Below are 22,780 nucleotides of genomic sequence, written 5' to 3' on the forward strand. Positions count from 1 at the left end.
TTGGGGGTTGTTCCTGGCCCGTGGATGGCGCGTTTGGTTTGGGTTTCACGCCCCCGTTCCAAGGCCTCGGCGCCTTGGGTGGACTTGCTCCCAGGGGCCGGAGAGCTGGGAATGCCGGTGTTCTCCAAGGCCGGGAGTACGGCTGTGAGTCAGAAAATGCTGCTAATGTCCGTCTTCTCCTTCCAGAGAGCACGTCCGAGTGGAACATATCTGCATCTTGGCCCTGAAAGGCGTGCTGCAAAGTTACTTGATACATATTTATTACAATTAATTATTTGTGATTACAAATAACACAGACTTTGTATCGATGCTGTTTATACCTCGCTGTGTAAATGAAGCTTCTTATCCTGCAGAAATGTCACACCGGTAAATACCCTTCACCGGCTGGTTTTCTCAGAGGGATGGTCTGAGCCCTGCAAGAGGAGGAGCTCGGGGGTGGGGGCGGCACTGGCTTTTTGTTTCTTTGGTTGGTTGGGTTTTTTTAATGCCACTAGAATGGAAGTGCTGCAGCGGTTTGCCTGGAGCTCAAATGGCCTTCTAATTAAAGCTTTTTCTAATCATCATCACTTCCTTGTGCTCTAAATCACTTGACCTTGTCTGTAACAGGCTTCTTTGTCAAAGCAGAGATTGGTTTGTGATTTTTTTTTTTTTTTACAACTATCTATTCATTCAGAATGTAAAATTACACTACACAATGGCAGAACTCTGGAGCTGGGTATTAGTTCTGGCTTGGTGTGTGTCCATCTCGGTACCGTTCGCAGCATTAACCTGTTAAGTGCTCTTGGCCATGGAGTGTAACTTGCATAAAGGAGATTCTTAACATCCCTTGAGATGTATCGTGTCCTTCTTTGGGGCTGGAAAGAATTAACTCCTGGGCTGCTGCAGCTGCGCTGGTGCAGGGGAACGGAGCTGCTGGAAACAACGCTGCAGACTGTCTGGCCTCCCGCAGGTGGGGAGCTCCGGACACCCCTCTGCGGCACACGGCTCCGGGGGGGCCTCACTCCGCTCGAGACTGACTGGCACAAGGGGCTCAAATGTCAGGGGGTCAGAAACACTGCGTCAGGGAGTAATCAAAGAGCCGGCACAGAAACACAGCCCAGGGGGGTTTCAAGGTCACGGTGGGGGCCGCTAGCATGGGGTGCTACTGGTATAGATCATAGGAGTGAAAACCTGTAGTATACTTGAACACCCTAAAAGTACCTGTATATATCATGATCACTGCCTGCAGCCGCCTATGCCTATAGCCAGCTGTAGCTATAACTGCCTATACCTATCTAAATTTGTAGAAACTCGGTGACATGGCAATATAGGAATTCTCCTGTGCAAAAATAAATAATTTATTTGTAAATGACAATATCTGTAGAAATTCAATGACATGGCAACATAGTAATTTTCTTATGCTAAAAGAAATGACTTCTACTGCATGGAATTAGTCCGCAGAGGGCCGAACGTGGCTTTATCAGTTGCTGGGTCCGTTCCCCTGTGGCTGCGAAGCTGCCTGGCTCCTGGTCATCAGCTAAAGGGAAAGGGAAAAAGAACAAGTGAAAATGCTGTTTGCAAAGAGTCCCTGAGTGGAAGCCACTGATAAGAGCCTCGCTGGTGCAGGAAGGGCTGTAACATCAGCTCACGCCCCTGAACAAAGCGCCGTGAGGAGCAGCAGGGCAGGCGCTGCCCTCTCCTCCCAGCAAGCCCCGCTCAGGATGAGCCCAGCGTGCAGCGAGCCCACAGCACGTCAGCCCTCAGCGCTTCATGCCGTAGCGCACCCGACGCGGGAGCGACGCCACGCGCTCTGCTCTGCTCTGCACTGCGCTGGCTCACCTCTGGATCCGGCGCCTGCAGCTGCATGGAGCAGCCCGTGTGCTGTGTCCTGAGGCTGCTTTCTCCTTCGCTGCTGGTGCTGTCAAGGATGGAGAGGGATGCTTTCAGAGGAAGCCAGCCCACCCACGTCAGCGCTCTCACTGCTAACTGAGCACAGGTCCTTCACACCAGGGAGACTTTGCGGGGGCTGGGAGGAAGCTTCTCCTGAGCCCTGACCCACTTCTTTTGGAGCAGAACCACCAGATTGTACTCAAAGAGCAGAGAGGAAAGCTCAGGTGAGGGCGCTGCCTTGGACAGGGACCAAGGCGCTCTGCGACACTGTCTCCCAGGGACCCTTTTGCCCGTTCTACTTGGCTATAAAAGTCTACCTTTGCTGTTTGACACGCGGATAAGCACCAGCCGCGTTACATGGAGTGACACCCTTTCAGCTGCAAGCACACATGAGGGCACCCAGGTTTGCAGCGCAAGGGGACAAGGCAGAGGACTGAAATGCATTTGTCACTGCCGCCGCTGCTGGGTCGCTGCCGCCTGAAGACGCGAGTGCGCCAGGCTGAGGCTGCGCCCCTGCTCCCAGCAGAGCAAAACTTGTTCCTGCAGCGCCGCCGGCCCCTCACCCTTCGGGGCAGCCCCGGCGCGGCTGCCTGGAACGGAAGGCAGAGGTGTTACCTTGGCTGGCTCGGAGAATATCTCGATGGGCCAGACGTGAAGGGTTCCGAGCGGGAGCACTTGGCAGGCCTCTGAGGGGATGGTGACGCACCTGCACGTTCACAGGCCCCTCTCTTCCTCGCTCTGCCCCTCTTGCCGGCCGCCTTCTTCCTGGCCTTCCCTCGTGAGGTGGGAGCGGGCAGCTGTGCATTCCTGCCGGTTGCCGTTTTCCTTGGTCTCCTCGGCAGCTGGGCCTCTTCTGCAGGAGGTCCAGGCTCCTTCTTCATGCAGCGACCTGTGCGCCAAGGAGAAACATCTCCTCAGATGACACAAACACAGCGCTTCACAGAAACAGTCAATGCAGCCGGAGAGATTCAAGACCATTCAGGTAACAAAAGTAGAGCCAACTGCCATTCCAGCAGCATACAGCTTTGCAACCAAGATCTTTGAGGATACTGAGTTCTAAGGATTTCATCTTTCTTGCATAAAATGGTGGAGGATCGAAGATTTGTAAATTTTGGAGACCAAACAGGGTAACAACATCTACTGAGCTTGGAACACGCCCAGTGTTCCTGCAACGTAAAGGAAAACCGTGCGTGTGTCAGTCTGTGTTTTGCCCATACCTTGGCACTTGCTTCTTGTCCAGGGTGGCTCTGCTGATTCTTGTCTCTGCCTCTTGGCTTTAGGAGGCATGGAGTCCTCAGCTGCTGGGCGCAGCACACAGACGAGCTAAAGCAAAACAGATGTCTGTCTGTTTCCATGACAGTTTATTCAGACTTATCCCCATAAAAGCACTGCAGAGCATCCCCCCTCAGCAAGGTGAAGGTTAGTAGGGAACTGTTTGTTCGGAAGAGGTAGGTATCGTTTGCTGACACGTGCATTTGCTCTTACCCAGAGCTTAGGAAGAATGACTGGCTATCACAGGACCTGAGCAAAACTGGACCTGGCAGCATGAGCCGGTCCTGCTGAACAGAACCACCCCGTAGCTGGGGCCTTGCCGCCAGCCAGCCAACAACCCTACCTGCTCCTGTTCATGCTTGTGCCTCTCACACCTACACATGACCCTGGAAAGCCAGTGCCAAGCATGGGGAAAGCAGCCCTAGAGTCCTGTCAGGGTAGCTCTGATCAGGTTCCTGATATTGGCCTGCTATGAGTGGCATCTTAAAAACCAAATGCAAAGACAAAAATCAGTTTAACAGTGATTTCCAAGTCATGCTGCCCACAGAAGTGCCCCTCTTGGCTATCCTTGTTATAACGTCATGTTTTCCTGCCGGTTAATTGCATCGAGGAATAACAAAAGGAGACGACAGAAACCCACAAAACAAAAATAGGAACTAGAAAGGAAAGCATCTGTTATCTTTGTGAGATAAAGTCGTCTTCCACCAGCCAGCTGCCATAGGAGGTGGATGGGACTTGTCCTTCCTGTCAGCACGACCATTTAACACGTGGTAAGCTATGAAATTTTGTCAGATCTCATTTCTATTCATACTGACTTTACTATCACCTAGGACAGGAAAGGCCCAGAAGAACCAACCAGCAAAACACAACGTCACTAGTTAGGACTGTAAGAATGCAAAAGAGCCGTGAAAGAGAAAATGAGCGAGCGTAGCGTTTTCCTAGCTTCTCTGTCCTAGCAGCGAAGCCCAGAGGACTGCCTCTTCCGCGGGCACCCCCCTCCCCGACTCTGCTCTTTAGGTGTACGGAAGCATTAAAGCAGCACCAAGCGGTCTAGTTGGTACCTGTCCAGTGTTCTTGAACAGCAGTAACAGCTTCAGCAGCACCAAGACCTGGTGTTCTCTCCATAGCAGAAATACCAGGCAGCAATATCGAGAAGCGTCTGAAGCCCCTGCTGAGCGCTGTGCGGCACTCAGCACTTCATAAACCCACCGCTCCTCGCTTAGCCTGAGCTCCCGATAGATTCACGTCCTTAACCTTTCTCTCTCTCTCTCTCTTCACATCTACCCTGCGAGACATTCCTCCATCTCCTAGATGGACAGCCTGCGTTGCCTCCTTCCCCTCTTACCTACACAGGTTACACGCCTCTGCTCCTCTCCCACCTGAGCTGTGAGCCACACATGCTGGTTTTAACATCACTCGGATGTGCAAGGCAAACATTTCTGTTGCGCAACTCCAGGGCCTTTAGTTTAGTTTGCGTTACTAGAGCTTTCAAAATCATTATTTGTCAGTAGGTAATACAAGAAAATACTAAACCTCGTGATCCATCCGCTCGTAGATAGGGTACCGCAAGCCACAACTTTGACACGGCAGGGTGACGGGCTCATCATCTGCAAAGCAAAGCAGAGTTACATCCCCTACCAGAGAGAAGTCTGGCGCAGTTGGATCCCTACGCAACAGGCTGCTGTTCTGTGTCACAGGACGGCAACCTGAGCACACGTTAAGGCAACAGTTACTCTAGTCACACTTGCTGAATTCATTCCACATCAGCAAATCCACGCCATCCAGCGTGAGAGTAGTGTTTTGGGGTCCAAGATAGAGCCAGCGGGCTGCTAAAAAAGCCCACGACTGCCTCCAATAAATCCTTTAGCACCATTTCTCCTTCCACAACCAGCTGACGCTTCATGTCTGCCCCGCTGATAATAGTCTCAGCGATGTCCGGGACGTCACTGCAGAGATGCGCAGTGCTACAGACGTGACCCCACATCCAGATCTTACCTACCCTGCTGCTTAACCGAGGAGGAGCGCAGCTGCCGCACAACCCCAGGCAGAATGTGCCGCGAGCAAACAACTCCCGCTTTCATTGCGAAGCTCGATACTTTGAGACAAAAGAACCGGCAGTGGCCTGGGCTCTCACCCCAGGGACCTCAGCAGTCCTCTGTGTAGCTGGCTTATACCTTTGCAGTTCTGTTCCACGGGAAAATCAGCCCACTCCCAGTGGCTCTGGAGCTGTCATTACCCAGTGTTTTCCCAGAAAGAGTTACAAACCCTTACGCTTGGATCGGCTGCCAAATGTCCCATATGAAGCTGGTTATTACTCATCTCTGCACCTCACCTCGCTTCTGATTTCTTTGTGCTGCTGAAACATTGCTTCTGCTAATGTCCTTAAGGGGTGTCCCCTACACAGCTGCTATAAATCTGCTTTTCTAGCCCCTTGGGCATTCCCCACAGTGGCCCAGCACAGTTACCTGTTCCTGATTCTCTTCCACTGTGCCGGAGGTCTTGCAAATGTGCATCCTCATCCTCAAAGTCAGACGGTGCACTTCCTCGGGTTTGTACCCCCACTAGCCCGCAGACCCGAGGATGTTCTTTCAGGTCTCGCACCAGTATGTAGCGGTGGCAGTTTTCGCATTCCTCCGTCCGTGTGCTGCAGTAAAGTTCATGGTCAACCATGGCTCTCAAAGGCAGCTGTATTTCGCAGTAAGGGCAGAGGACAAGTCGCAGAAGGCACACAAACGCCTGGAAAATAGAACGAGGGATTATTCTTCACATATGGAAGAGCGAGGCAAAGGTGGAGGGAGGTTCCCCGTTTGCTGAAGAGCTGAGCGGTCCATTCTTTCTTTAGCCAGATCTAAAGCTACGCTGAAGGATAGCCTGGAGTAAGATAGCACGTGAGAAATGTGAAGACCAGCAGGCTGTGTAACCTGTGTAGTCATAAACACGCCAGCTGAAGCACTCCGAAGACTCAGGACATTCCTTTAAAACCTGTCATACTTGGACAGCAGATTCCTTCCCACTGTGCTTCTTGAAGATAGCTTTCAGGGCCAGTCTCAAAACCCAGTCCTGATCCCATTGCACTGGGCACTGCTAAGAAAACTTCTCCGTGTGTGTTCTGCGAGGGAACAGATTTACAGCTCACTTACTACTCGGCAAGAATTGCTTGCCTATGTCCTTCACCCGCGACTGAATGACAGGTAAGTTGCCCTTCCAGAGGGGTTACAGAGAGATGAAAGCCCTGTTAGAATAGCAGATGCTGCAAGAATACGTCATCATTTGCTTTACAGGCAAAACTAGAACCACTACGCACAAACGTGCAGGATGAAGTGCTTCCAGGGGTTTGACCTGGTCATATCTTCACCGTTTGAAAATCCTTTGTTTGTCAGCAATAAGCAGACTTAGGTGGCACTTGCAGAGCTGTCTGCAAGGGGGGGCCATAGGAAGGGAAGGGGCTGACATTGATTACAGGATTGCCTGTGACGGCAGCCAACTGGAGTCAGAAATTGAAAAAACCCCTGTTGATTTTACAAACTCTTTTCAAAGTCTGTTGGACATCATGACTTATTAAAATGCACATGACCACTGCAGCAGTCAGAAATGCGTCATGTGAAAGGACCGGAAGAAGTGGAGTTCATCATATTCGGTGTTTCTGAAACAGCGCACCATTTTTCATCCTCATCACTAACAAGGACAAAATCACCAATTATCGCAGATAACCCTTGGATATGAAGACTTGAGCAGGCTCCACTGCTTGAAGGCAGTTTCCAACCACCTTCTCTCAGAGGGTGTGAATTTAGGGCTCGATAAAAAGGGTGCCTCAATCACAATTTGCAGTCCGGCTCCTGGCTGACAGAAAGGCTCTGGAATCGGTGCTTGGAAATGCCATCGAGTAGCTTCAAAACATCTCCTAACATCAATAGATGTTCACCAACCTTGTGGTCCTCCAAGTGTTGTTTTTCCATCTTCATCCCACACTCGCAGGTAACCTACAATAAACAGACCTCATGAGATTAATTGCCACAGAGGACAGCAGTTTTAGAGGAGGAATGCGTTTCTCACCTCCACGTGCTCAGATGCAAAATGGTTCTTCATTTCCGAAATTGGGATGTAAACCTCGCAGTACTGGCACGCTGCAAGAAATCTGCTGCAGTGGACTTCATGAATCGTGAAATTAGAGGCAGGAATATCCTTGTTGCTGTGAGAAACATCACAGAGGTTACTTTGCAGAAAATAACACTGACCACAGTTGCAAGCAGTTTTTCACAGCACAAAAATCCTAAGAAAGCTTTTGATGAATTCATGGTTTAGAGAACCGAGTAACTAAAGAGCAAGGCAAGCCCAGCCAGGCCTCCACGTTCCTTCATAGGTGGGATATTAACGCCTATAGCATGCAAAGGTCACAATGTTCACACTACATGGAGATAAAATCAAGGGGGGTGGGTTTCATTATGAGAAAGGCAAATTTTGCAGCATAAACAAGTTATCACCAGGTTCAAGGTGATGAACTAATTAGTAAACTCATCCGTGAAGATGACAGTTTCTTCCTGAAACTAACCGGGCTATGAGAGGTCGAACAGTGCTCTGCTCGGAAAAACTACAGAACAGACCCTCTTGGGCCAGATTTGCTCAGTGAATGATAGCAGTAGCCATCTTACTCTGGAGCCAACACTCCCCCGCTCACCCCCTTCCCAAAAAAAGACTCATTTTCCTGTCTGGAGGACAAGGCAAGGCTTACAAACAGAGAAGATCCAAAAAGAACTGAGGCACTCTGAGCTTCGCCCTTGTTCCTGCCTCAGGCAGGTAGCATCCTTTCTAGACGATGCTCCCCAGACTAAAGCACAACTCAGAACACCAGCATTAGTTCTATAACCTGTTGTGCCTTCCCATGTCACCAAGGAGAAAACCAGCAGAGCCGTTCAGTTTTCTCCTTGGCCAGATCCCGAGCAGGCAACAGCCCGGCAAAGCAGCAAAGTCCAACAGCAGCATCTCAACTGCACGTACACAGCTGCTTGCAAACCAGCCGGGCTGATGCTGCCAGAAACTGCTTGGAGTCCCACGTCCCTTTGGGGAAAAAAAGGGAATGTCTTTAGTTGCTTGTACTCAGGAGGTAACTTCTGAGCTGGCATCGCTGTCGGCGAATGTATTACCGACACCGGTGTGGCTGGGAAAAGGGAAGCGTCATCAGAGAGAAGCAGGAGGTGCCTCTTGGTTCTGTTTTCAACATCCCGGCTTCTGCCAGATGCTGAACCGGAACTTGGAACCATGGAGTTCACGTGTGCCTCGCTGAAAACCAAGTCTTTGTTTCTACCAAATACTTTGGTTCCTGCCTACGTGCTCAAGTCAGAAACTTGAGTCAAGGCTGAGCAGGTTGTCAGGCCCTGACACTGCAGAACCACATGCCAGCCGTTTGTAATGAAGGGGGCATGTTCGTTAGTGAGCTGCCCCTCCCAGCCCGTGGCAGCATGTCAAGGGGATACGTATGGATGTGTGTGCAGTGATGGCTCCCGGAGACCCCTGGCAGCCTCCGCTGCATGCCTTACCAGTGACCGCACCGCAGTGTTGCCGCCTGGTTATCGGCGGCCGAGGGCATGGCTGTGTCCTGGGATGAAGAGCCGGGTTCCTCCTGCTGCCTCGGCCCCGGGCCTCCCTGGCGGGGGGCAGGTGTGTAGGGAGGAAGATGGTGAGGGAGGTGGGTGTGTAGGGGGGAAGGAAGATGGGGACGGGGGTGGGTGGGTGGGTGGGCAGGTGGCTAGGGACGTGGGTAGGTGAGCAGAGAGCTCAGGAGAGACGGCTGCGCTCTCAGCACTGCAGGGAAAGCGGCTACGGCAGTGTGAGGGGCCTGGTGCGGTGCAGCACTGGCAGAGCTGCTCCCCGCTCCCAGCTGTGGGCGCTCCCAGCTCTGCGGGGATGGGTCCAGCCCAACAACGCACCCGACAATCCACCCAACAACGCACCCAACAATCGACCCAACAATCCACGCAACAATCGACCCGCGCTCCCCAGCGCCGTGGCAACGGGCGGTGGCACGCGGCCAGGCCCCACCCCCTTTCCCGGCCGGGACCCGCCCCCTTCCCTTCCACGGCCAGGCTCCGCCCCGCCGATGCACTCGGCCCCGCCCCACTGCTCCTGGCGGTGCTTCAGCCCTGCCCCCGGGCCAGCCCGGCCGGCGGCTGCGCAATGCGGTTCCGCGCTCTCCTCATTGCGGCTGGGGCAGGGCACGAGGGCTCTTACGCGCTCTCCTTTTTGTCCTGGATCTCTGCCCTTGCAGGTGGAAGAACAAGGATGTGTACGCAACAGCGATCCACAGCTTGAGGGTGCGTGAGCTGCAGACTCCGGCGTGCATGACTGCAGCGCGTGCTGGCCTTGGGTCCATCATTCCCCTGCAGCTCCAGACTATGCTGAGCCCTCTAGAGATGGAGCTGAGGACGTGCGGGCTTCCCTACATTAAATGGAGTTCCTCGAGGTGAGGAGAACTGCAAACCTGAAGATCAAATGTGAGGAAGAGAGAAAAGCCTACACAAGTGTGTATATTCTTGTTCTGTCAGCGAATGGTGAAAAAAAAAATCAACGTGTGCGCAACAGTTGTAGAGCTAGTTGTTGGCACCCAGAGCCTGCAGCTCCTGCGCTTAGGAAAGCTGTGTTATTACCTGTCTGTCGCGTATTGCCCTTTCCAAGAGCCGGATACATGTCAGAAGAATATTTACTCTTGAATCTTGTCCATTTCCTGGTAGAAGCGTATCTGTAGCTGAGAAATGACTCGGAGTAAGCGCAAACACACGCGGAGCTGACGGAGACCAAGGGGAAAACTAAGCAGAAGGCGCGGCTGGGAGCCGCTTTGTTCCCGTCTGGGATGCGTGTTCCCAGGCAAGTGCCACAGGGAAGCGCGAAGGAGGTCGGTGGAAGTTTGTGGCGCTGGTGTTGCTGCCAGCAATGCGCTTGGGGGTTGTTCCTGGCCCGTGGATGGCGCGTTTGGTTTGGGTTTCACGCCCCCGTTCCAAGGCCTCGGCGCCTTGGGTGGACTTGCTCCCAGGGGCCGGAGAGCTGGGAATGCCGGTGTTCTCCAAGGCCGGGAGTACGGCTGTGAGTCAGAAAATGCTGCTAATGTCCGTCTTCTCCTTCCAGAGAGCACGTCCGAGTGGAACATATCTGCGTCTTGGCCCTGAAAGGCGTGCTGCAAAGTTACTTGATACATATTTATTACAATTAATTATTTGTGATTACAAATAACACAGACTTTGTATCGATGCTGTTTATACCTCGCTGTGTAAATGAAGCTTCTTATCCTGCAGAAATGTCACACCGGTAAATACCCTTCACCGGCTGGTTTTCTCAGAGGGATGGTCTGAGCCCTGCAAGAGGAGGAGCTCGGGGGTGGGGGCGGCACTGGCTTTTTGTTTCTTTGGTTGGTTGGGTTTTTTTAATGCCACTAGAATGGAAGTGCTGCAGCGGTTTGCCTGGAGCTCAAATGGCCTTCTAATTAAAGCTTTTTCTAATCATCATCACTTCCTTGTGCTCTAAATCACTTGACCTTGTCTGTAACAGGCTTGTCTGTCAAAGCAGAGATTGGTTTGTGATTTTTTTTTTTTTTTACAACTATCTATTCATTCAGAATGTAAAATTACACTACACAATGGCAGAACTCTGGAGCTGGGTATTAGTTCTGGCTTGGTGTGTGTCCATCTCGGTACCGTTCGCAGCATTAACCTGTTAAGTGCTCTTGGCCATGGAGTGTAACTTGCATAAAGGAGATTCTTAACATCCCTTGAGATGTATCGTGTCCTTCTTTGGGGCTGGAAAGAATTAACTCCTGGGCTGCTGCAGCTGCGCTGGTGCAGGGGAACGGAGCTGCTGGAAACAACGCTGCAGACTGTCTGGCCTCCCGCAGGTGGGGAGCTCCGGACACCCCTCTGCGGCACACGGCTCCGGGGGGCCTCACTCCGCTCGAGACTGACTGGCACAAGGGGCTCAAATGTCAGGGGGTCAGAAACACTGCGTCAGGGAGTAATCAAAGAGCCGGCACAGAAACACAGCCCAGGGGGGTTTCAAGGTCACGGTGGGGGCCGCTAGCGTGGGGTGCTACTGGTATAGATCATAGGAGTGAAAACCTGTAGTATACTTGAACACCCTAAAAGTACCTGTATATATCATGATCACTGCCTGTAGCCGCCTATGCCTATAGCCAGCTGTAACTATAACTGCCTATACCTATCTAAATTTGTAGAAACTCGGTGACATGGCAATATAGGAATTCTCCTGTGCAAAAATAAATAATTTATTTGTAAATGACAATATCTGTAGAAATTCAATGACATGGCAACATAGTAATTTTCTTATGCTAAAAGAAATGACTTCTACTGCATGGAATTAGTCCGCAGAGGGCCGAACGTGGCTTTATCAGTTGCTGGGTCCGTTCCCCTGTGGCTGCGAAGCTGCCTGGCTCCTGGTCATCAGCTAAAGGGAAAGGGAAAAAGAACAAGTGAAAATGCTGTTTGCAAAGAGTCCCTGAGTGGAAGCCACTGATAAGAGCCTCGCTGGTGCAGGAAGGGCTGTAACATCAGCTCACGCCCCTGAACAAAGCGCCGTGAGGAGCAGCAGGGCAGGCGCTGCCCTCTCCTCCCAGCAAGCCCCGCTCAGGATGAGCCCAGCGTGCAGCGATCCCACAGCACGTCAGCCTCAGCGCTTCATGCCGTAGCGCACCCGACGCGGGAGCGACGCCACGCGCTCTGCTCTGCTCTGCACTGGCTGCCTCACCTCTGGATCCGGCGCCTGCAGCTGCATGGAGCAGCCCGTGTGCTGTGTCCTGAGGCTGCTTTCTCCTTCGCTGCTGGTGCTGTCAAGGATGGAGAGGGATGCTTTCAGAGGAAGCCAGCCCACCCACGTCAGCGCTCTCACTGCTAACTGAGCACAGGTCCTTCACACCAGGGAGACTTTGCGGGGGCTGGGAGGAAGCTTCTCCTGAGCCCTGACCCACTTCTTTTGGAGCAGAACCACCAGATTGTACTCAAAGAGCAGAGAGGAAAGCTCAGGTGAGGGCGCTGCCTTGGACAGGGACCAAGGCGCTCTGCGACACTGTCTCCCAGGGACCCTTTTGCCCGTTCTACTTGGCTATAAAAGTCTACCTTTGCTGTTTGACACGCGGATAAGCACCAGCCGCGTTACATGGAGTGACACCCTTTCAGCTGCAAGCACACATGAGGGCACCCAGGTTTGCAGCGCAAGGGGACAAGGCAGAGGACTGAAATGCATTTGTCACTGCCGCCGCTGCTGGGTCGCTGCCGCCTGAAGACGCGAGTGCGCCAGGCTGAGGCTGCGCCCCTGCTCCCAGCAGAGCAAAACTTGTTCCTGCAGCGCCGCCGGCCCCTCACCCTTCGGGGCAGCCCCGGCGCAGCTGCCTGGAACGGAAGGCAGAGGTGTTACCTTGGCTGGCTCGGAGAATATCTCGATGGGCCAGACGTGAAGGGTTCCGAGCGGGAGCACTTGGCAGGCCTCTGAGGGGACGGTGACGCACCTGCACGTTCACAGGCCCCTCTCTTCCTCGCTCTGCCCCTCTTGCCGGCCGCCTTCTTCCTGGCCTTCCCTCGTGAGGTGGGAGCGGGCAGCTGTGCATTCCTGCCGGTTGCCGTTTTCCTTGGTCTCCTCGGCAGCTGGGCCTCTTCTGCAGGAGGTCCAGGCTCCTTCTTCATGCAGCGACCTGTGCGCCAAGGAGAAACATCTCCTCAGATGACACAAACACAGCGCTTCACAGAAACAGTCAATGCAGCCGGAGAGATTCAAGACCATTCAGGTAACAAAAGTAGAGCCAACTGCCATTCCAGCAGCATACAGCTTTGCAACCAAGATCTTTGAGGATACTGAGTTCTAAGGATTTCATCTTTCTTGCATAAAATGGTGGAGGATCGAAGATTTGTAAATTTTGGAGACCAAACAGGGTAACAACATCTACTGAGCTTGGAACACGCCCAGTGTTCCTGCAACGTAAAGGAAAACCGTGCGTGTGTCAGTCTGTGTTTTGCCCATACCTTGGCACTTGCTTCTTGTCCAGGGTGGCTCTGCTGATTCTTGTCTCTGCCTCTTGGCTTTAGGAGGCATGGAGTCCTCAGCTGCTGGGCGCAGCACACAGACGAGCTAAAGCAAAACAGATGTCTGTCTGTTTCCATGACAGTTTATTCAGACTTATCCCCATAAAAGCACTGCAGAGCATCCCCCCTCAGCAAGGTGAAGGTTAGTAGGGAACTGTTTGTTCGGAAGAGGTAGGTATCGTTTGCTGACACGTGCATTTGCTCTTACCCAGAGCTTAGGAAGAATGACTGGCTATCACAGGACCTGAGCAAAACTGGACCTGGCAGCATGAGCCGGTCCTGCTGAACAGAACCACCCCGTAGCTGGGGCCTTGCCGCCAGCCAGCCAACAACCCTACCTGCTCCTGTTCATGCTTGTGCCTCTCACACCTACACATGACCCTGGAAAGCCAGTGCCAAGCATGGGGAAAGCAGCCCTAGAGTCCTGTCAGGGTAGCTCTGATCAGGTTCCTGATATTGGCCTGCTATGAGTGGCATCTTAAAAACCAAATGCAAAGACAAAAATCAGTTTAACAGTGATTTCCAAGTCATGCTGCCCACAGAAGTGCCCCTCTTGGCTATCCTTGTTATAACGTCATGTTTTCCTGCCGGTTAATTGCATCGAGGAATAACAAAAGGAGACGACAGAAACCCACAAAACAAAAATAGGAACTAGAAAGGAAAGCATCTGTTATCTTTGTGAGATAAAGTCGTCTTCCACCAGCCAGCTGCCATAGGAGGTGGATGGGACTTGTCCTTCCTGTCAGCACGACCATTTAACACGTGGTAAGCTATGAAATTTTGTCAGATCTCATTTCTATTCATACTGACTTTACTATCACCTAGGACAGGAAAGGCCCAGAAGAACCAACCAGCAAAACACAACGTCACTAGTTAGGACTGTAAGAATGCAAAAGAGCCGTGAAAGAGAAAATGAGCGAGCGTAGCGTTTTCCTAGCTTCTCTGTCCTAGCAGCGAAGCCCAGAGGACTGCCTCTTCCGCGGGCACCCCCCTCCCCGACTCTGCTCTTTAGGTGTACGGAAGCATTAAAGCAGCACCAAGCGGTCTAGTTGGTACCTGTCCAGTGTTCTTGAACAGCAGTAACAGCTTCAGCAGCACCAAGACCTGGTGTTCTCTCCATAGCAGAAATACCAGGCAGCAATATCGAGAAGCGTCTGAAGCCCCTGCTGAGTGCTGTGCGGCACTCAGCACTTCATAAACCCACCGCTCCTCGCTTAGCCTGAGCTCCCGATAGATTCACGTCCTTAACCTTTCTCTCTCTCTCTCTCTTCACATCTACCCTGCGAGACATTCCTCAATCTCCTAGATGGACAGCCTGCATTGCCTCCTTCCCCTCTTACCTACACAGGTTACACGCCTCTGCTCCTCTCCCACCTGAGCTGTGAGCCACACATGCTGGTTTTAACATCACTCGGATGTGCAAGGCAAACATTTCTGTTGCGCAACTCCAGGGCCTTTAGTTTAGTTTGCGTTACTAGAGCTTTCAAAATCATTATTGTCAGTAGGTAATACAAGAAAATACTAAACCTCGTGATCCATCCGCTCGTAGATAGGGTACCGCAAGCCACAACTTTGACACGGCAGGGTGACGGGCTCATCATCTGCAAAGCAAAGCAGAGTTACATCCCCTACCAGAGAGAAGTCTGGCGCAGTTGGATCCCTACGCAACAGGCTGCTGTTCTGTGTCACAGGACGGCAACCTGAGCACACGTTAAGGCAACAGTTACTCTAGTCACACTTGCTGAATTCATTCCACATCAGCAAATCCACGCCATCCAGCGTGAGAGTAGTGTTTTGGGGTCCAAGATAGAGCCAGCGGGCTGCTAAAAAAGCCCACGACTGCCTCCAATAAATCCTTTAGCACCATTTCTCCTTCCACAACCAGCTGACGCTTCATGTCTGCCCCGCTGATAATAGTCTCAGCGATGTCCGGGACGTCACTGCAGAGATGCGCAGTGCTACAGACGTGACCCCACATCCAGATCTTACCTACCCTGCTGCTTAACCGAGGAGGAGCGCAGCTGCCGCACAACCCCAGGCAGAATGTGCCGCGAGCAAACAACTCCCGCTTTCATTGCGAAGCTCGATACTTTGAGACAAAAGAACCGGCAGTGGCCTGGGCTCTCGCCCCAGGGACCTCAGCAGTCCTCTGTGTAGCTGGCTTATACCTTTGCAGTTCTGTTCCACGGGAAAATCAGCCCACTCCCAGTGGCTCTGGAGCTGTCATTACCCAGTGTTTTCCCAGAAAGAGTTACAAACCCTTACGCTTGGATCGGCTGCCAAATGTCCCATATGAAGCTGGTTATTACTCATCTCTGCACCTCACCTCGCTTCTGATTTCTTTGTGCTGCTGAAACATTGCTTCTGCTAATGTCCTTAAGGGGTGTCCCCTACACAGCTGCTATAAATCTGCTTTTCTAGCCCCTTGGGCATTCCCCACAGTGGCCCAGCACAGTTACCTGTTCCTGATTCTCTTCCACTGTGCCGGAGGTCTTGCAAATGTGCATCCTCATCCTCAAAGTCAGACGGTGCACTTCCTCGGGTTTGTACCCCCACTAGCCCGCAGACCCGAGGATGTTCTTTCAGGTCTCGCACCAGTATGTAGCGGTGGCAGTTTTCGCATTCCTCCGTCCGTGTGCTGCAGTAAAGTTCATGGTCAACCATGGCTCTCAAAGGCAGCTGTATTTCGCAGTAAGGGCAGAGGACAAGTCGCAGAAGGCACACAAACGCCTGGAAAATAGAACGAGGGATTATTCTTCACATATGGAAGAGCGAGGCAAAGGTGGAGGGAGGTTCCCCGTTTGCTGAAGAGCTGAGCGGTCCATTCTTTCTTTAGCCAGATCTAAAGCTACGCTGAAGGATAGCCTGGAGTAAGATAGCACGTGAGAAATGTGAAGACCAGCAGGCTGTGTAACCTGTGTAGTCATAAACACGCCAGCTGAAGCACTCCGAAGACTCAGGACATTCCTTTAAAACCTGTCATACTTGGACAGCAGATTCCTTCCCACTGTGCTTCTTGAAGATAGCTTTCAGGGACAGTCTCAAAACCCAGTCCTGATCCCATTGCACTGGGCACTGCTAAGAAAACTTCTCCGTGTGTGTTCTGCGAGGGAACAGATTTACAGCTCACTTACTACTCGGCAAGAATTGCTTGCCTATGTCCTTCACCCGCGACTGAATGACAGGTAAGTTGCCCTTCCAGAGGGGTTACAGAGAGATGAAAGCCCTGTTAGAATAGCAGATGCTGCAAGAATACGTCATCATTTGCTTTACAGGCAAAACTAGAACCACTACGCACAAACGTGCAGGATGAAGTGCTTCCAGGGGTTTGACCTGGTCATATCTTCACCGTTTGAAAATCCTTTGTTTGTCAGCAATAAGCAGACTTAGGTGGCACTTGCAGAGCTGTCTGCAAGGGGGGGCCATAGGAAGGGAAGGGGCTGACATTGATTACAGGATTGCCTGTGACGGCAGCCAACTGGAGTCAGAAATTGAAAAAACCCCTGTTGATTTTACAAACTCTTTTCAAAGTCTGTTGGACATCATGACTTATTAAAATGCACATGACCACTGCAGCAGTCAGAAATGCGTCATGTGAAAGGACCGGAAGAAGTGGAGTTCATCATATTCGGTGTTTCTGAAACAGCGCACCATTTTTCATCCTCATCACTAACAAGGACAAAATCACCAATTATCGCAGATAACCCTTGGATATGAAGACTTGAGCAGGCTCCACTGCTTGAAGGCAGTTTCCAACCACCTTCTCTCAGAGGGTGTGAATTTAGGGCTCGATAAAAAGGGTGCCTCAATCACAATTTGCAGTCCGGCTCCTGGCTGACAGAAAGGCTCTGGAATCGGTGCTTGGAAATGCCATCGAGTAGCTTCAAAACATCTCCTAACATCAATAGATGTTCACCAACCTTGTGGTCCTCCAAGTGTTGTTTTTCCATCTTCATCCCACACTCGCAGGTAACCTACAATAAACAGACCTCATGAGATTAATTGCCACAGAGGACAGCAGTTTTAGAGGAGGAATGCGTTTCTCACCTCCACGTGCTCAGATGCAAAATGGTTCTTCATTTCCGAAATTGGGATGTAAACCTCGCAGTACTGGCACGCTGCAAGAAATCTGCTGCAGTGGACTTCATGAATCGTGAAATTAGAGGCAGGAATATCCTTGTTGCTGTGAGAAACATCACAGAGGTTACTTTGCAGAAAATAACACTGACCACAGTTGCAAGCAGTTTTTCACAGCACAAAAATCCTAAGAAAGCTTTTGATGAATTCATGGTTTAGAGAACCGAGTAACTAAAGAGCAAGGCAAGCCCAGCCAGGCCTCCACGTTCCTTCATAGGTGGGATATTAACGCCTATAGCATGCAAAGGTCACAATGTTCACACTACATGGAGATAAAATCAAGGGGGGTGGGTTTCATTATGAGAAAGGCAAATTTTGCAGCATAAACAAGTTATCACCAGGTTCAAGGTGATGAACTAATTAGTAAACTCATCCGTGAAGATGACAGTTTCTTCCTGAAACTAACCGGGCTATGAGAGGTCGAACAGTGCTCTGCTCGGAAAAAACTACAGAACAGACCCTCTTGGGCCAGATTTGCTCAGTGAATGATAGCAGTAGCCATCTTACTCTGGAGCCAACACTCCCCCGCTCACCCCCTTCCCAAAAAAAGACTCATTTTCCTGTCTGGAGGACAAGGCAAGGCTTACAAACAGAGAAGATCCAAAAAGAACTGAGGCACTCTGAGCTTCGCCCTTGTTCCTGCCTCAGGCAGGTAGCATCCTTTCTAGACGATGCTCCCCAGACTAAAGCACAACTCAGAACACCAACATTAGTTCTATAACCTGTTGTGCCTTCCCATGTCACCAAGGAGAAAACCAGCAGAGCCGTTCAGTTTTCTCCTTGGCCAGATCCCGAGCAGGCAACAGCCCGGCAAAGCAGCAAAGTCCAACAGCAGCATCTCAACTGCACGTACACAGCTGCTTGCAAACCAGCCGGGCTGATGCTGCCAGAAACTGCTTGGAGTCCCACGTCCCTTTGGGGAAAAAAAGGGAATGTCTTTAGTTGCTTGTACTCAGGAGGTAACTTCTGAGCTGGCATCGCTGTCGGCGAATGTATTACCGACACCGGTGTGGCTGGGAAAAGGGAAGCGTCATCAGAGAGAAGCAGGAGGTGCCTCTTGGTTCTGTTTTCAACATCCCGGCTTCTGCCAGATGCTGAACCGGAACTTGGAACCATGGAGTTCACGTGTGCCTCGCTGAAAACCAAGTCTTTGTTTCTACCAAATACTTTGGTTCCTGCCTACGTGCTCAAGTCAGAAACTTGAGTCAAGGCTGAGCAGGTTGTCAGGCCCTGACACTGCAGAACCACATGCCAGCCGTTTGTAATGAAGGGGGCATGTTCGTTAGTGAGCTGCCCCTCCCAGCCCGTGGCAGCATGTCAAGGGGATACGTATGGATGTGTGTGCAGTGATGGCTCCCGGAGACCCCTGGCAGCCTCCGCTGCATGCCTTACCAGTGACCGCACCGCAGCGTTGCCGCCTGGTTATCGGCGGCCGAGGGCATGGCTGTGTCCTGGGATGAAGAGCCGGGTTCCTCCTGCTGCCTCGGCCCCGGGCCTCCCTGGCGGGGGGCAGGTGTGTAGGGAGGAAGATGGTGAGGGAGGTGGGTGTGTAGGGGGGAAGGAAGATGGGGACGGGGGTGGGTGGGTGGGTGGGCAGGTGGCTAGGGACGTGGGTAGGTGAGCAGAGAGCTCAGGAGAGACGGCTGCGCTCTCAGCACTGCAAGGAAAGCGGCTACGGCAGTGCGAGGGGCCTGGTGCGGCGCAGCACGGGCAGAGCTGCTCCCCGCTCCCGGCTGCGGGCGCTCCCAGCTCTGCGGGGATGGGTCCAGCCCAACAACGCACCCGACAATCCACCCAACAACGCACCCAACAATCGACCCCAACAATCCACGCAACAATCGACCCGCGCTCCCCAGCGCCGTGGCAACGGGCGGTGGCACGCGGCCAGGCCCCACCCCCTTTCCCGGCCGGGACCCGCCCCCTTCCCTTCCACGGCCAGGCTCCGCCCCGCCGATGCACTCGGCCCCGCCCCACTGCTCCTGGCGGTGCTTCAGCCCTGCCCCCGGGCCAGCCCGGCCGGCGGCTGCGCAATGCGGTTCCGCGCTCTCCTCATTGCGGCTGGGGCAGGGCACGAGGGCTCTTACGCGCTCTCCTTTTTGTCCTGGATCTCTGCCCTTGCAGGTGGAAGAACAAGGATGTGTACGCAACAGCGATCCACAGCTTGAGGGTGCGTGAGCTGCAGACTCCGGCGTGCATGACTGCAGCGCGTGCTGGCCTTGGGTCCATCATTCCCCTGCAGCTCCAGACTATGCTGAGCCCTCTAGAGATGGAGCTGAGGACGTGCGGGCTTCCCTACATTAAATGGAGTTCCTCGAGGTGAGGAGAACTGCAAACCTGAAGATCAAATGTGAGGAAGAGAGAAAAGCCTACACAAGTGTGTATATTCTTGTTCTGTCAGCGAATGGTGAAAAAAAAAATCAACGTGTGCGCAACAGTTGTAGAGCTAGTTGTTGGCATCCAGAGCCTGCAGCTCCTGCGCGTAGGAAAGCTGTGTTATTACCTGTCTGTCGCGTATTGCCCTTTCCAAGAGCCGGATACATGTCAGAAGAATATTTACTCTTGAATCTTGTCCATTTCCTGGTAGAAGCGTATCTGTAGCTGAGAAATGACTCGGAGTAAGCGCAAACACACGCGGAGCTGACGGAGACCAAGGGGAAAACTAAGCAGAAGGCGCGGCTGGGAGCCGCTTTGTTCCCGTCTGGGATGCGTGTTCCCAGGCAAGTGCCACAGGGAAGCGCGAAGGAGGTCGGTGGAAGTTTGTGGCGCTGGTGTTGCTGCCAGCAATGCGCTTGGGGGTTGTTCCTGGCCCGTGGATGGCGCGTTTGGTTTGGGGTTTCACGCCCCCGTTCCAAGGCCTCGGCGCCTTGGGTGGACTTGCTCCCAGGGGCCGGAGAGCTGGGAATGCCGGTGTTCTCCAAGGCCGGGAGTACGGCTGTGAGTCAGAAAATGCTGCTAATGTCCGTCTTCTCCTTCCAGAGAGCACGTCCGAGTGGAACATATCTGCGTCTTGGCCCTGAAAGGCGTGCTGCAAAGTTACTTGATACATATTTATTACAATTAATTATTTGTGATTACAAATAACACAGACTTTGTATCGATGCTGTTTATACCTCGCTGTGTAAATGAAGCTTCTTATCCTGCAGAAATGTCACACCGGTAAATACCCTTCACCGGCTGGTTTTCTCAGAGGGATGGTCTGAGCCCTGCAAGAGGAGGAGCTCGGGGGTGGGGGCGGCACTGGCTTTTGTTTCTTTGGTTGGCTCGGGTTTTTTAATGCCACTAGAATGGAAGTGCTGCAGCGGTTTGCCTGGAGCTCAAATGGCCTTCTAATTAAAGCTTTTTCTAATCATCATCACTTCCTTGTGCTCTAAATCACTTGACCTTGTCTGTAACAGGCTTGTCTGTCAAAGCAGAGATTGGTTTGTGATTTTATTTTTTTTTTTACAACTATCTATTCATTCAGAATGTAAAATTACACTACACAATGGCAGAACTCTGGAGCTGGGTATTAGTTCTGGCTTGGTGTGTGTCCATCTCGGTACCGTTCGCAGCATTAACCTGTTAAGTGCTCTTGGCCATGGAGTGTAACTTGCATAAAGGAGATTCTTAACATCCCTTGAGATGTATCGTGTCCTTCTTTGGGGCTGGAAAGAATTAACTCCTGGGCTGCTGCAGCTGCGCTGGTGCAGGGGAACGGAGCTGCTGGAAACAACGCTGCAGACTGTCTGGCCTCCCGCAGGTGGGGAGCTCCGGACACCCCTCTGCGGCACACGGCTCCGGGGGGCCTCACTCCGCTCGAGACTGACTGGCACAAGGGGCTCAAATGTCAGGGGGTCAGAAACACTGCGTCAGGGAGTAATCAAAGAGCCGGCACAGAACACAGCCCAGGGGGGTTTCAAGGTCACGGTGGGGGCCGCTAGCGTGGGGTGCTACTGGTATAGATCATAGGAGTGAAAAACCTTGTAGTATACTTGAACACCCTAAAAGTACCTGTATATATCATGATCACTGCCTGTAGCCGCCTATGCCTATAGCCAGCTGTAAGCTATAACTGCCTATACCTATCTAAATTTGTAGAACTCAGGTGACATGGCAATATAGGAATTCTCCTGTGCAAAAATAAATAATTTATTTGTAAATGACAATATCTGTAGAAATTCAATGACATGGCAACATAGTAATTTTCTTATGCTAAAAGAAATGACTTCTACTGCATGGAATTAGTCCGCAGAGGGCCGAACGTGGCTTTATCAGTTGCTGGGTCCGTTCCCCTGTGGCTGCGAAGCTGCCTGGCTCCTGGTCATCAGCTAAAGGGAAAGGGAAAAAGAACAAGTGAAATGCTGTTTGCAAAGAGTCCCTGAGTGGAAGCCACTGATAAGAGCCTCGCTGGTGCAGGAAGGGCTGTAACATCAGCTCACGCCCCTGAACAAAGCGCCGTGAGGAGCAGCAGGGCAGGCGCTGCCCTCTCCTCCCAGCAAGCCCCGCTCAGGATGAGCCCAGCGTGCAGCGAGCCCACAGCACGTCAGCCCTCAGCGCTTCATGCCGTAGCGCACCCGACGCGGGAGCGACGCCACGCGCTCTGCTCTGCTCTGCGCTGGCTGCCTCACCTCTGGATCCGGCGCCTGCAGCTGCATGGAGCAGCCCGTGTGCTGTGTCCTGAGGCTGCTTTCTCCTTCGCTGCTGGTGCTGTCAAGGATGGAGAGGGATGCTTTCAGAGGAAGCCAGCCCACCCACGTCAGCGCTCTCACTGCTAACTGAGCACAGGTCCTTCACACCAGGGAGACTTTGCGGGGGCTGTGAGGAAGCTTCTCCTGAGCCCTGACCCACTTCTTTTGGAGCAGAACCACCAGATTGTACTCAAAGAGCAGAGAGGAAAGCTCAGGTGAGGGCGCTGCCTTGGACAGGGACCAAGGCGCTCTGCGACACTGTCTCCCAGGGACCCTTTTGCCCGTTCTACTTGGCTATAAAAGTCTACCTTTGCTGTTTGACACGCGGATAAGCACCAGCCGCGTTACATGGAGTGACCACCCTTTCAGCTGCAAGCACACATGAGGGCACCCAGGTTTGCAGCGCAGGGGACAAGGCAGAGGACTGAAATGCATTTGTCACTGCCGCCGCTGCTGGGTCGCTGCCGCCTGAAGACGCGAGTGCGCCAGGCTGAGGCTGCGCCCCTGCTCCCAGCAGAGCAAAACTTGTTCCTGCAGCGCCGCCGGCCCCTCACCCTTCGGGGCAGCCCCGGCGCAGGCTGCCTGGAACGGAAGGCAGAGGTGTTACCTTGGCTGGCTCGGAGAATATCTCGATGGGCCAGACGTGAAGGGTTCCGAGCGGGAGCACTTGGCAGGCCTCTGAGGGGACGGTGACGCACCTGCACGTTCACAGGCCCCTCTCTTCCTCGCTCTGCCCCTCTTGCCGGCCGCCTTCTTCCTGGC

The 22,780-nt window shown here is 52.6% G+C and overlaps 2 protein-coding genes and 1 long non-coding RNA gene across 4 annotated transcripts; all 3 read right to left on the bottom strand.

Moving 5' to 3' along the window:
• Positions 1-1,322: 1,322 nt before the first annotated feature.
• LOC119142420 lies at positions 1,323-7,325 on the bottom strand. The gene is made up of 8 exons (XM_037375328.1): positions 7,195-7,325; positions 7,068-7,121; positions 5,607-5,877; positions 4,675-4,748; positions 3,087-3,192; positions 2,485-2,758; positions 1,819-1,897; positions 1,323-1,516 (listed from the first exon to the last, which is right to left on the bottom strand). Exons 1-8 carry the CDS (start codon positions 7,225-7,227, stop codon positions 1,460-1,462), a joined length of 948 nt encoding a protein of 315 aa, XP_037231225.1. The 5' UTR covers positions 7,228-7,325; the 3' UTR covers positions 1,323-1,459.
• Positions 7,326-11,392: 4,067 nt separating this feature from the next.
• On the bottom strand, positions 11,393-17,392 carry LOC119142421. The gene is made up of 8 exons (XM_037375329.1): positions 17,262-17,392; positions 17,135-17,188; positions 15,674-15,944; positions 14,742-14,815; positions 13,155-13,260; positions 12,553-12,826; positions 11,887-11,965; positions 11,393-11,586 (listed from the first exon to the last, which is right to left on the bottom strand). The coding sequence occupies exons 1-8, from the start codon at positions 17,292-17,294 to the stop codon at positions 11,530-11,532; spliced, it is 948 nt and encodes a 315-aa protein (XP_037231226.1). The 5' UTR covers positions 17,295-17,392; the 3' UTR covers positions 11,393-11,529.
• Positions 17,393-21,464: 4,072 nt separating this feature from the next.
• Positions 21,465-22,780, bottom strand: LOC119142400. 2 transcript variants are annotated; one of them, XR_005102273.1, is made up of 3 exons: positions 22,626-22,780; positions 21,959-22,037; positions 21,465-21,658 (listed from the first exon to the last, which is right to left on the bottom strand). It is a non-coding gene; the product is annotated as an uncharacterized LOC119142400 (long non-coding RNA). The 2 variants fall into 2 exon arrangements; XR_005102271.1 differs by lacking the exon at positions 22,626-22,780 and having other exon boundaries at positions 21,959-22,232.

This window comes from Falco rusticolus, chromosome 1, assembly GCF_015220075.1.
Source record: "Falco rusticolus isolate bFalRus1 chromosome 1, bFalRus1.pri, whole genome shotgun sequence".
Classification (NCBI taxonomy): domain Eukaryota; kingdom Metazoa; phylum Chordata; class Aves; order Falconiformes; family Falconidae; genus Falco; species Falco rusticolus.